This window comes from Coloeus monedula, assembly GCF_965178545.1.
Source record: "Coloeus monedula genome assembly, chromosome: 17".
NCBI classification, from domain to species: domain Eukaryota; kingdom Metazoa; phylum Chordata; class Aves; order Passeriformes; family Corvidae; genus Coloeus; species Coloeus monedula.
In genome coordinates this window covers 7,798,377-7,809,218 of record NC_138797.1, presented here as the reverse complement: position 1 = coordinate 7,809,218, position 10,842 = coordinate 7,798,377, and the positions used below count along the sequence as shown (strand labels likewise).

General features: G+C 51.5%; 1 protein-coding gene across 1 annotated transcript; it reads right to left on the bottom strand.

The window, feature by feature from the left end:
* Window positions 1-3,205: 3,205 nt before the first annotated feature.
* ZGPAT (zinc finger CCCH-type and G-patch domain containing) lies at window positions 3,206-10,807 on the bottom strand. Its single transcript, XM_082292942.1, has 6 exons — window positions 9,757-10,807; window positions 8,974-9,107; window positions 8,074-8,232; window positions 6,914-7,045; window positions 5,776-6,187; window positions 3,206-5,331 (listed from the first exon to the last, which is right to left on the bottom strand). The coding sequence occupies exons 1-6, from the start codon at window positions 10,392-10,394 to the stop codon at window positions 5,193-5,195; spliced, it is 1,614 nt and encodes a 537-aa protein (XP_082149068.1). The 5' UTR covers window positions 10,395-10,807; the 3' UTR covers window positions 3,206-5,192.
* Window positions 10,808-10,842: the final 35 nt, after the last annotated feature.

Genomic DNA, 10,842 nt, shown 5'->3' with positions numbered 1-10,842 from the left:
TCCAGTGGGACATGCTGAGCACCCCTTACTCACCCTCTTGCGTATCTTCATCCGGATGACAAAGCCCAGATGAGCTCTGGTGAGAAGCCACCCTGCCTTGTGTAAATCTCAGAAGCTACTGCAGACCCGCAGGATCTCCCCTCTCCCCTGCACCCCCAGTCACACAGCAGCATCTTTGGCACATTTTTACCCCAATAACCAGCAGGTCTCTGCCCATTTGCAGCACCCTTTTATCTGAAAGCACCCTTTTATCTAAGAACTTCCCATGCCTTTGGAAACTGCCCTGACTGAAGCATGAACCCTGGAGAGCAATTATTTCAAGGTAGAAAGTGAGACAGAGAGGTTTTAAGGACTAACCAGGCTGGACAGACTGGCTTAGATCAGAGCTGGGAAGGGGAGGCTGTTCCCTTTCCAACAACGTTTTAATTAGACAACACAGCTTTTCTGTCTGAGCATACACTAATTATACGGATTACCTGCAAAAGGGCCAGTGCGTTAGACAGAGCCTGAAGCTCCTCACTGGACTCGTTCAGCTCATTAGAGTGATGGAATCGTGGGCTGCAGGAGTAGGGCAGAGCTGAGCAGGCTCTGGAGTTGAGCAGACAAAGTTCTAACGAGGTTCGATGGTCGGAGCTGGTGTGATGTTGGAGTCGAGGTGGAAGCTTTCAGCATGCTGAGGCAGGCACAGATGGGGCAGCTTATCCCACAGCAGGGGGATTTTCCATCCCTGAATTTTGAAGATTGAAGGGAGAGACTTTCTTGAGTAGAAATGAATGCGGAGGAATTCTTCTGGCCTACTTTCTGTAGGGCAGGTTGGTGGTCACTCCAGGATTTCTGACCAGTGAAACTGCCCAATGCAAGCTCCTCAGTACTCAGGCTCAGCAGCCACTGGGAGAAGCCACTTCTTAGGACAACACATTGGGTCTCCCAAAATCACAGATTTGCCAGCAGAACCCAGTGCCTGACTGAAGGCAGTCAGGTAGGGCTGAGCAGCTTTGTAAGGCAAAGTCTCAGCCAGACCTTCTGAAACCTACACCCGAATTTCCTGCCAATAAAGTTATCGATTGATCTCCCAGTCCTGGGGCTGCTCCCGGGGCAGGAGACTCAGCAGACAGCGTTTCGTAAGGCACCGGCTCTGCCAGCCAAGGTGGCTTTGAAGACGAGGGCGGTCACAGCCGTTGAGTACGTGCGACAACACCCACAGCCCTCCGAGGAGGGATCACTCCCCTGTGTGTGACACCCAAGCACAGGCACCCTTAAGGCAGATGGTTTGCTACTCCATGGTGTGGGAGTTTTTTGTGAGTCCTAGAAAAGGTGCAATTTCCTCATCTCGGCTTCATGAAAGTAAGATTAAATTCACTGCAAAGCCAAGGGCTGCTGCTGATAATTCTGCCTGGTCTCTGATTCATCTCCTCTGATAAAACCACACAGTGTTCAGTGCAGGGTTGCAAGAAAAAAGTCTGCAAAGCTACTCAAAGCCTATTTGCACGAAACCAGGAGGAACATTTTGAGCTGATTTCCATCAGCAACTGTGCACACGGCTGCAGCAAACTCTGCTTGGGTACCCCAGGGAGCTGTGCTTCAAAAAAGGCACAAGAAGCAGAAGTAGATGGATTTTTTCTTTTCAATTACAAAAAGTGAAAGCGCTGTTTACAGTTAGTCACAACACTGAATCTGCTCTAGACCATGGGGTGCAATTTGTGAATTGTAAGACTATTTCAAAAAAGCAGGCACAAGATCTCACCCACTTCGCTCATCTCTGTAATGAGATTTCATGGTCAAACACCTCCTGAGGCTTTTGATTTAGAAGGTGCCAAGCATGCTTCTAAATGCCAGACCCAAATGTCTGAAAACTTGGATGCACACTTCTAGCTGCAGTTCTGATTGCTGCTCATGTGCTGGAGTGGCTTTTGAGAAAATATGACTTTAAAACCTTTGGATGAATGACTGTCTGCCCACACCACAGGGCTTTGCTCGAGGCTGACACCATTTCAACACTTTTCTTTCTTCCCACCCTTCCCTAGTTGCTGAACATTCACTTGGGAAGAAAAATGCTCCTCCAAGGCAAGAACCTGCTCAAGAGGTTTTCTGCAGAGCTGAGCCACAGCAGGAGACCAGTGGAGAGCTTGGAGCTGCTGTTACGGGAAGCCACATTCCACACTACGGGATGGGTGTATTAAGGAGATGTGTCCTCTTGAAAATCATCTGCCTACCACAGTGGCTTTTTTTGCCACAAATGAAGTATTTGTACATCATCTTAGGTTTACAGAAGACAGCATTTCAGTGACCACATTCTCAAGCCTCCTCACCCATAACCAGGAGCTCAGCATTTCCCCCTTGCACACACCAGCAATACTCCTGTCCCCCTACCCACAATACAACTGGAAATTTCCACAATGCCACACACCTCTGAACTGAATTAATTTATCCCAAAAGCAATCAGCTCCCACTCAGCCTCCAGACTCCAGCCATGGGATCCCAGCAGTGCTGCCAAGCTCACCACCTTTTCTTCCCTTTCAAGCCCAGCTGCAGAGCACAAAGCATGGAGTGACACAGCTTGGAGCACAACTCATAAAGTTGAGCCCAGCTGAGGCTTCCCAGAGCAGAGCAGGAATCCTGCCTGTCCAGTCTATCCAGCCCCAACAACATCTCCAACAACGCTGCAACTTCTATATACATGGCGGGGTTTAAAGAATTTCCGCCTCTGGTTTAGCTGCAGATTCCCCGTTTCCCAGGCAGGAAAGCCACCACCACTTACTTGCAGGAATTCAAAATCCAGTGAGTGTGGAGCACACGAATCTGATCACGCTCTCCTTGCCAGCCAGCCCGTAGAACTTCATTTCTTTTATCCCACAGCAAGTCCCAATCAGGGGCTCCTGCACATTTCCAACATCCCGATGTGAGCTCTCCCACTCTCTGAGGAGCAGCCGGCTGTGAGCAGACGCGGGGCACACACGGCACAGCTTCCTGGCCCCGGAGGTGGTGGCTTCACCCCGGGGTAGGCTGGGTCTGTGCTCGCAGCCGGGGCGGGAGGCGCCGCGGCTCCCGGGCTCCGCAGGCTCCCGGCACACACGAGCACCCTCTGCCGCGCCCGCTCCCCGCCCGGCTCCTCCCGGCTCCTCCGGCAGCTCAGGGCAGTATAAGGAAAGAACGGGGCGCCCCAGATCATCATTACCTTGCAAATGAGCAACGCCTTACAAGGAGAGAGGGGAAAAATAAACACCAACTTTATTCATCAGGGACGTGAACTGCGCTGGGTGAGAGGTGGCAGCCGCTGGAATAGGAGCCTGGCAAGTCAGGCTGTGGAGATCCCAAGGAAGGGTCAAAATAAGACTTAGCCAAGACACGGGGCTAATACACCCAGTTCCTAAAGAGATGATGATAAACAGAGCACAAAATAAACCCCCCCATTTTCTCTGCCCAGCTCAGCTCTCCAGTCATGGGCCACTTCAGTAAGCATCCATGCTAAGCTGGGTGCATTAATCCTTGTCACCACTCAGCACTCAAGTGTGAGAAACAAAGAGTCATTTGTGAGGGAAGGGCCATTGTTAAACCCTTGAGTTGAGCCCCGTGTGTGGAGAAAACAAATTCAGAACAATGAGGACAGTACAGCCAATCCCAAGAGGAACCAATGGATGCTGAAGTGCCCAAGGCAGCCCATGCCACTTCCCACATCCACGAAGATCACAGCATGATCCAGGTGCTCTTCAGGAGCAGAGGCTCACTCCCACAGGTTTCCTGAAGATGTTCATCTTGTTCGGTTTTGCTGTCTCACTGCGTTTCTGAGTGTGTCTGCAGCAATGTGAAATCCCACACGACCTGAACAGCTCTGATCGTATCTTCTTCAGTCTCAGATTTTCTGGTTCCTTTGGCAGCCTGACCCTACAAGCAGGCACAGCCCTGTCCAGGCTGACAGCCTGTTTTTTAATCTGTTCTTAGGGATAGATAAAAAAGGAGGTACTAAAAGAACCTTTTCTTTAGAAAAATGACTCACAGAATAAAAGGAAAATGGTTCATTAAATTAAAAAAAAATGGTGCCCTTAAGATACTGGCATGAATTGCAAACTCTTTTTTTAAAAAAAAAGCCTTTACAATGCAAAAATACCACCAGATAATGAAACCAGCATCTCCTCTGAGGCAAGGACTGGCCACCACCAACGCAGAATGTAACTAAGGGGAGAGGACATCCTTCTTGTCCAAACACTTTCCACATTGCAGGGAAGGGTATTTGGCTTGCCTGGCTTGCTCCCAGCCCAGCCCCACCCCAAGCTCTCCCACTGCAGGGCTGCACGTTGGGCACACACAGATCTTGCTCTTTGTGCTGATCCAGGGCCCTGTCCAACCTGGATCTGGGTCCTGAGGTTTTTTAGTAAAAGGACCTGTGTTCAGTGAGCCACCTCAGACAGAAAAACCCAACTAATGGTGGCAAAAACCACAAGGTTGCGAATCCCGTTATGCTGCTGGCTTATTCCCCCAGCTGTGGCACTCTACTTGTGGCACCAGGCAGCTTTCCATGCCAAACCAGTGAGTTTGGCTACAGCATGTCCTGGGATACTCTTACAGTCAAACTGCTGGAATCTGATGCTTCAGGCTGCTGGTTCCCACCTCTGAGCTGTCAGTTTTCCTTCTTTTCCTCACACTAGGGCTACAAAGAACTGCTCCCCCAAAAAATGGAGTTCTCAGATAAATCCCATAGTAAAATCCAGAAGGCAGAGAGCAGCTAAAGCACTTCACCTTTGATGTTTTCACCCAACCGTGCTTGGGACCCTGCCTGCACCTGTGCTTGGCAAGTGGCCACAGACAGAAGCCACAGTTGATGGCAGGATGTGGGGCTGTCCAAGCCCCCTCGGCTGGTTTGTAGCCAGCAGTGTTATCACCTGAGCACCCACAGACTCTGGATGGAGCTGCTACTGCAGAGAAAATGAAGGAAAGAAGTGTGCAAGAGAGCAGAGAATTGTATTCCTTGTAGCTAGGCCTCATCCAAGGCCCAGCTCACTGAATGCTTTCGGGGCTGGATGGATGTGCACTCCTCCCCCTCCTAGAAGAGCTCAGAAGCATCCAGAAACTGCTGCTTTTTTGCCCAGTTTTAGTCTGGGCAGCCTGAGGCCCAGCAGAGCAGGACAGCTCACCCAGGCTCTGAGGCCAGGAGCACCAGAAGGACAATCCCTGCAATCCAACACCTTCCTCAGCACCTAGAACTCAGTCATCTTCTTGTGGGTGTCTGCTTTCTTCTGCTCTCGCTGCAGCCTGGCTTCCTGGGCCTGCAGCTGTCCCAGCTGCTTGTGAGCATCAGCCAGCTTCTCCTCCAGCTGAGCTGCAGCAATGCTGTGCCTGAAAGCAAAAAGCACAGTGGCAATGTCATCCCACATGGTAAGATCAAAGGCTTGCTCCATCCCAGGAGGCTTTGCCCTTTCTTGTAGGATTAGCCCAAGGGACCTGCTGAAAGCCAGGAATAACCTCATGCTCAGCACTATCTGGGCTAGAGAATGTCCTCCTGGGATGCTCAACAGCAGTGCTGCAGAGGTGGGCACAAGAAGGACTCCAGCACCTTTCCTCAGAGAGCTCCTCTTTTCCCCACAGCCCGAATTCCAGTCAAAGGACCCCAGACACATCTGCCAGTGTCCACGCAGATCTGAAGCACACACTAAACTCTCTCCTCCACTTCCCCTTAGGTTTCATCCAGATACATTTCACTTGTTCCTCCCACACCTCATTTCAAGCCCACCCCTCCCCAGAAGCACCAGGAACTTGGTCCCAAAGAGAACGTTTTCCTACCGCCCGATGTTGCGCGCCAGGGCCTGCTGGATTCCCCTGATGTCCCTCTGTGTTTGTTCAATCTTCTCCGTGGTCTGGAAGAGGCTGACACTCAGGGCCTTCTTGGTGCTCTTGCTGGCGTGGTAGATCTCTTTGCTGGTCCTCTGGGGCAGTGCCACCCCCCCAGCCTTGTCCCCGGCACTCTTCCCGCGCAGTTTCTCGTTCAGAAAGTCAAACACGTTGCGCGGGGCCTTATGGCCGCCCGGCTGTCCAGAGCTGCCTCCCTTTGCTCGGCATTTCCTTGATTTACCTGGCTCCAGCTTCCCCTGCTTCTTCTTCTGAAGCACCTCAGCACACTGGTCCAGGGACTTCCCTCGAGGAAGCACCACAGCCTGCACTGGCTCCACTCTGCCCTCGCAATTCTTCCCTAAGCCTGAGGAGAGACACCGAGTGATTACAGCATCCCCTCTCCAAGTCACCTCCCACCACAAGCTCACGCTGACAGTCACAAGCTTAGAACAAGCAAAGAGGCTTTCGAGGTACCAAAATTTAGAATTACTGTCCAAGCCAAGGGCAGCAGCAAAGGCCAGGCCAGGAGCCTTCCACAGCAGGAGATTTATGATTCCAAGCCTGAGGCCATCCATCAGGCCGGTTTCTGTGAAACTGGGTTCAGCCTCACATCCTCAGCTTCTCAAGCCAGGTTCTACCTAAAACTGGTTTGGTTCCTCTGGGAGAACCGGAGACACAGAGGCCCTCCCAGAGCCCCCAAGGCTCGATGCAATTTGGGTGGGAGCAGCAAGTTCAGCAGGCTTTGAAGTCTGTGTCCAGGCCAGGAGACGCATTAACACAGACATCAGAAGCTTTGCAGATCAGCTCACTTCCACCTCCAGCCTTTGAACACTCCACAACGTTCTCACGGCTTTGATTATGAACTTGACTGTGCTTCCAAGTGCCTCCAAAGTTTGCCATTACCATACAGGGGCTGGTGCCCCACAAGCCTGTACTTCCATGAAATGTCCTCCCTCTTCCCTCCAACACTGCTGTGATCTATCACCCTGCTAGAGTCTCACCCAACAGGCCCTTCAGCACAGCACAGTTCTGGCTTCATCCAAAATATTGGGTTTTTCTTAACAGCTCCAGGACCACCCTCTCCCCTTACCTTTTCCAAACTCATATCCCATCTGAACAAGCAGTTTGGAGCCAATGCCACGAGTATGGGCCTCCCAGCCACCGAAAGAGGAGCTGCACGCAGGGATCCATTCCCCGTTCTCTGGAACTCCTGAATCTATCACTGTGGCACAGAAGGGGAGAATCAGTGAAACAGGAATCACAAATAAAGCTGCTGTGTGGGCCACCCACACCGTACAAAAAGCCCTCACAGGGCAGTACAATTCACTTCTCCAACCTTAAAAACATTTGGTCATTCCTCCAGCCTTACTTAGTTCCTACTGAATTGTCACCTTCCATGAACACCTGCACAGGGAGTGACTGAAATGAGAGATTTCACTTGATTTAATGGACATACTACCTCCCAGTTCCAGGCAGAATCACCCAGGAGTTTTATGACCCTTTTCCTTCCTTCCAGGATGGTGATACGGACTAATGTACACATCTGAGTAGAATTTGGCACAGTGGCACCTAATACTTATCCCGTGCCTCCAGCTCCTGTCTCTGGCACGAGGCTCCTCCAGGCCACAGTGTTAGTTTTGTGTTACTAGGATCCAATAATCTCTGTCAGGTTAAATGTAAAGAGCTCTAGGACATGACTTTGTCCCTATGATGCAGCTGTGGCACCAGCAGAGTGACAGTGCTGCCTGTGCAGCTTCCAAGAAGTCACTTGGGCACTCTGTGTCACCTTTCAGCAGTAAAACAAGGCATGGCTGTTCCTGCAGCCTCATCGAGCACTGGAAGGACCCAACACTCCCATTTCTTTGGGTCTCATACTCCTGAGTCATGGAGTTCCCAGGGATGAGGAAATGATTCACTGATGAACTCAGCTCAGCCAGACATGTAAGAAACAGGCTCAGAGCCTGGAACTCTAAAATATGACACTCTCTTCTTCCACGTGTGGGAAGTTCCCATGGAAACCTCCAGCCTTCATTAGCCCAGGGATTTGCATAAAACAAAGATTTTAGTTTGCAGCTGCAGCATGACAGCTAATTACTGTTCTCAATCTTTCAGGAACACATAAAGAGATCAACTACTCTTCATCAGAGGTGAGACACTCACAGTGAGAGCTCTAGGACAGCCAGCCAGTCCCAGAGAAAGGCAGAACAAAATCCCAAGTCGCTCTTGCTCACACCCTCCCCACTCCCTTACCTTTGGCATAACCAGAATCATCCACACTGTCCCTATCAGACTCATCAGATTCAGCAGCATCTTCACTTCTCAGGGGGGGAATGACACTGTCCCCTTCCACCACGGCCTCCTTGAGGAGCAGGGAGTCAAATTTCACCGTGTAGTAACCGCTGTCCACATCTACAGAGGGAACAGCAAGGACGGGAGCTCCAGTCAGTGCCCAGCACACAGGGAGCTAAACCAGAGTGAGCTCCAGCAGAACAACACGGGACAGGGGGGAGGCACAAGGAACAGGTTCTGAAAGGTTCTGGGTTTAATTAGTGATTTTTATTTCTGTCTGGGAGGGAGAAGCACCCACTACAATGAAATGCTATTTCCACAATGCCTGTGTTGATACCCAAAGGTTTATCTCTACAAATCAAGAAAGATGGGCTGTTAAGAAATGGAATTAAAAAGAAGTTAGACTCGCTCCCTTCTGACTTAATAACAGTTAAAAGAAATATGGAAAGAGGAAATAAACCCTCCCTCTTCCCAAGACATAAGGAAGCCTGTATCAGCAGCTGCTGGGCAGGGCCAGCTCCCCTGGTTTTTGTTTAAACAGAGCAGATTATTGCAATTCTCACCTAATTTACATGTAAATTCCTGCAGCACCTCCCTCTTCCCTGGAGCAGTTAATGACCTCGTAGTCATTTCCTTTCCACATTCCTGCTCTTTATACCTCCTGTTTCCCAGCCAATTCCCTCCTCTAGCCTGACAAAACTCAGACTGTTTCCTCAGCTATGTCAAGATTTTGAGTTCAGGGCCACAACCACATAGTTTACATTTTTCTGTCACTAACCACAAGAGCAAAGTTTTAGATCCACATAACCCTCAGCCTCCACCTTCCCCCTGGACCCCGGGAAAGCCCCTGTCCCCCCTCACCGGTGATTTTGGCCATGTACCAGATCCCGTCACTGTGCTTGGCCAGGCAGGCTGAGCCCACCCCCAGACTGCTCAGGTCGGGCTCCTGGAACGGCTGCAGCTCCTCCACGGACACCACCTGACCATGGGAAAACCTGCAGGGAAGGAGGAACAAGAGTTTTCAAATGAAAATCCCTTCCCTCCTCAAAGGAAATGCACACGAGTGTCAGCAGTGATGAACCTTCACCATAACTAGGGACGTTTGACCACGTGCTGTTGCAATTACAAAGCTGTTCATGTTTCACTTTAAACATGTTATTTATGTCATGGAATAAGGAATGCATCCCACCCCAGAGACTTTAACTGCCTTGCTAGTGACACATCCAGTTAAAAAGTTCATGGCTTTGGGGATAAACAGGACCAGAGACAGGCAGGGCTCCAGCTCAGCACCTTCACAGACCACTCAGGCTGATCCTGCTGAAGATCCCCAAAAAAAGGAGCCTATAAAACCTCCCTGTGCAACTGGAATGTGAGCCCTATCCACAGACTCGGGTGTTTTATTTTAAAACACTTAATTAGTTAATTTATCCACTCAGTTATGTAACACCTCTGCAGCTTCCCCATGGGATGTCCCACTTCATCTGTGCACTAGCTAAAGAAACAGCCAAACTGATGCCACTGCCCACCACAGCACACTTTAAAAACATTAAGGCACAATCTCTCTGGGTGAGAAAGCCACACAGAGCACTTTAGGAGGAGGTTTATCCCTCTGGAACAAGGCCCCTCCCACCCCTCTCTCTTTACCGACAGTTCTCCTTAAATCTGCACTTGTCATCCAGGAAGAACGGGCATGGCTTCAGAGACTTGTGGGTGGGGTACAGATAGAGCACCCTGACCCCGGCACTGCCATCCTCCAGCTCCTCTGTCCCCACAATCATGGCATTGTGGTACTCCAGGGTCCCCCAGGAGCTGTAGTAGGGGGCTTTAACTTTCATACCACTCAATTCCTCCTCCTCCTCCTCTCTCTCAGACTCCTCCTCCTCTTCACTGCACTTTGATTTGGTTTTATCCCCAGTTTCTCCCTCTCTCTCCGAGGAGATCTCATTATCAGCTGGAGCCTCATCTGTTCCAAGCCCAGCAATGGCTTCCTGAAAAGCAGCATATTCCTCATCTTGGGCAGAACTCTCCAGATGGGAATCCTGCCCCGGCAGACCTGCTGGGGAGGAGGAGGAGGCATCTGTGTCCAAAGTGGCCAGAAGTTTGCTCTTTTTCACAGCCACCAGGCTGGACTCGGTCAGTTCTATCAGCTGCTTCAAATCCTCCTGCAGCTGGATCAGGTCCGACTGCTGCGATGGATCCTGGCCCGCCCCCAGCGCCAGCTCCACCTGCTCCAGCTGGGCGTTGTAGGTCTGGATCGCTGCTTCCAGACTCTCTTCATCCATTGTCAGCACAAGGAAGGCGCTTTTGCCCGCGTCCTCTCCACGAACTCAAAACACATTCAGAGTTTACTCAAGCACTTTTGGATAACAAGTCCTCGCCCGCAGAAGCGACATCTACCCGCCGTCCCGCTCTTTCCCTCGGAAATCACCGGGGTGATGCTCCTGCTGGAAACAGGCGGCAAGAGGCGACGGGAGAGTCCGAGGAGAGGCCGGGCCTGGCCCTGCGCTCCCCCGCCACGGAGTCCACTCAAGCCCACCGGGCCCGCGCACGGCACCGCTCCTCCCGCAGCCTGGGCGCTCCCTCAGCCCCAGGGCTGCAGCACCTCCCTGAGCCGCCACCACCACCTCGGCGGCCCCAGTGCACCCTCAGCCGCCTCGGCCCCTGCGAGCCGCCTCCGCGACACCCGCCATGACACCCCCCCTTCCTGCCGCAGAGCCGCCGCTTCCGGCT